Source organism: Mercurialis annua, linkage group LG7 (genome assembly GCF_937616625.2).
Source record: "Mercurialis annua linkage group LG7, ddMerAnnu1.2, whole genome shotgun sequence".
Lineage (NCBI taxonomy): Eukaryota > Viridiplantae > Streptophyta > Magnoliopsida > Malpighiales > Euphorbiaceae > Mercurialis > Mercurialis annua.
This window is the reverse complement of record NC_065576.1, coordinates 15,021,058-15,022,978: the sequence shown is the minus strand read 5'-3', so window position 1 is coordinate 15,022,978 and position 1,921 is coordinate 15,021,058. Positions and strand designations below refer to the sequence as shown.

Here is a 1,921-nt window from a genome sequence, read left to right as displayed (position 1 = left end):
GGCTTGAATTCCGAAGAGATCGACGCGAAAATCGCTTAAATCGGACGACGAACGGAGAAACGACGAAGAAAAATGATTTGATCGATGAAGCTTCTCGACTCCTTCTCCTTTCTCTGATTCTTTCTTCTTTCAAATCAAAGCCTTATATATATCATGGTTAAAATGATTCTTTAGTCCTTTTTCTCTTTTTTATTACAAAATAACTTTTGAACTTTTCTTTTGTTCAATTTAATCCACAGCTAAATCAATTAATCTTTTATCTACTTCATACACGTATTATTTATATCCAATAAATAATACTACTCGAGAATTTGTATTTTCCCGTCAAAACTTATAATTTTCTATTTTTGAGCCGTAATTGGCTAAATTACCACTTTAGTTCCTGAACTCTATTTTAGGACTTTTCTTGACATTTCTCCTTTTAATTCCACTTCTAACTTTATAACTGAAATATAACATTAAATTCTTCACAATAATCTTTTCGAAACCGGCCTATTAACACTTCATTTAATTTAATTTCTCGGAAAACTTTCCGATATCGCCACTCCGGCGACTTAAAGCTGGACACGTGACCCAATTAAATAATTTGATCTTTTGGGGGTATTACAGTTGGTGTCGATGTAGTGTAAACATGTCAAGAGGTTTTTGCTACAGGAACGTTGTGCAGTGGGTTGACTGATACTGTTATCGTTCTAATCCCTTAGATTAAGAACCCAGAGCCAGTGGGTGATCTTAGACCGATTTCACTATGTAATGTGGTGTATAAAGTCATTGCTAAAGTCCTTGCAAATAGAATGAAAAATCTCATCCCTAAGATTATCTCTAATACTCAGAGTGCTTTTGTGGAGGGAAGACTCATCACTAATAATTTCATGATAGCTTTTGAAATAGGGCATTACTTGAGGCAGAGGAGGGGTAGTAATGGAATGCGGCTCTAAAGATTGACATGAGCAAGGCTTACAACAGAGTGAGTTGGGATTTTATTAAAAATATGATGTTGAGCCTCGGTTTTAGTTCGAATTGGCTTAATTTAGTAATGGCTTGTGTGACTAATGTGAAATATACGAGTATTGGTAATATTTATGATATGGATCCGACTGTTCCGAACTTCCGAGTAGAGCGTTAAGGCAAAGGGACCCTCTGTCAGATTATTTTTTTATTATCTATGCGGAAGGCCTTACTAGCTTGTTAATGGAAAGCGGGAGACAGAATAGATTACACGGCATAGCCATTTGTAGGAATGCTCCCTCCATAAGTTATTTGTTCTTCGCAGATGACTGTTATCTCTTTTTTCGGGAAAATTTGGAGGAAATGGTGGAAGTGAAAGAGATCCTTGGAAGGTATGAGAAGGCCTCGAGGCAGCGGGTGAACTTCAATAAATTGAACCTTATGTTCAATCGAAATTTTTCTGAAATGGCGGATTTGGAGATAGTGGCGGTTATGAATGTCAAATTGGTGGTGGATCAAGGGAAGTATTTAGGTTTGCCTTCTTTTATTGGAAGAAATAAGAGACAAATTTTCCAATATTTCAAAGATAAAATTTCGCATAGAGTGAAATGGTGGAATGCTAAATTTCTCTCGAGAGGAGGTAAAGAGTTCCTTATTAAGGCGGTGGCTCAATATATTCCCAATTATATTATGAATCTTTTTTTGATTCCGGTAGGGTTGTGTGAGGAGTTAGAGCGGATGATGAACTCGTTTTGGTAGGGTCCAAACCAAGAAAAAAAGAAAGGGATTAATTGCGCGTGTAAGGATATGCTTTGTAAACCAAATAAGTTTTGCGGGTTGGGTTTTAAGAAGATTAGGGACTTCAATGTTGCTATGCTAAAAAAACAAGCTTGTAGGTTGATTTCGTTGCATGAAAATCTTATGGTAAAAGTTTTTAATGCCAAATATTTTCCTAATAATTCTTTTTGGAGGC

The 1,921-nt window shown here is 36.1% G+C and overlaps 1 protein-coding gene across 1 annotated transcript; it reads left to right on the top strand.

Moving 5' to 3' along the window:
* The first annotated feature begins 1,036 nt into the window (after nt 1-1,036).
* Nucleotides 1,037-1,707, top strand: LOC126656878 (uncharacterized). The gene is made up of 2 exons (XM_050351502.1): nt 1,037-1,073; nt 1,175-1,707. Exons 1-2 carry the CDS (start codon nt 1,037-1,039, stop codon nt 1,705-1,707), a joined length of 570 nt encoding a protein of 189 aa, XP_050207459.1.
* The last annotated feature ends 214 nt before the right edge of the window (nt 1,708-1,921 follow it).

Bases quoted from the DNA above. Each gene is read 5' to 3' on its own strand.
- LOC126656878 (XM_050351502.1), top strand. From the start codon at position 1,037: ATGGCTTGTGTGACTAATGTGAAATATACGAGTATTG. The intron at 1,074-1,174 runs GTAATATTTATG...TCTATGCGGAAG, and splicing joins TGTGAAATATACGAGTATTG to GCCTTACTAGCTTGTTAATG.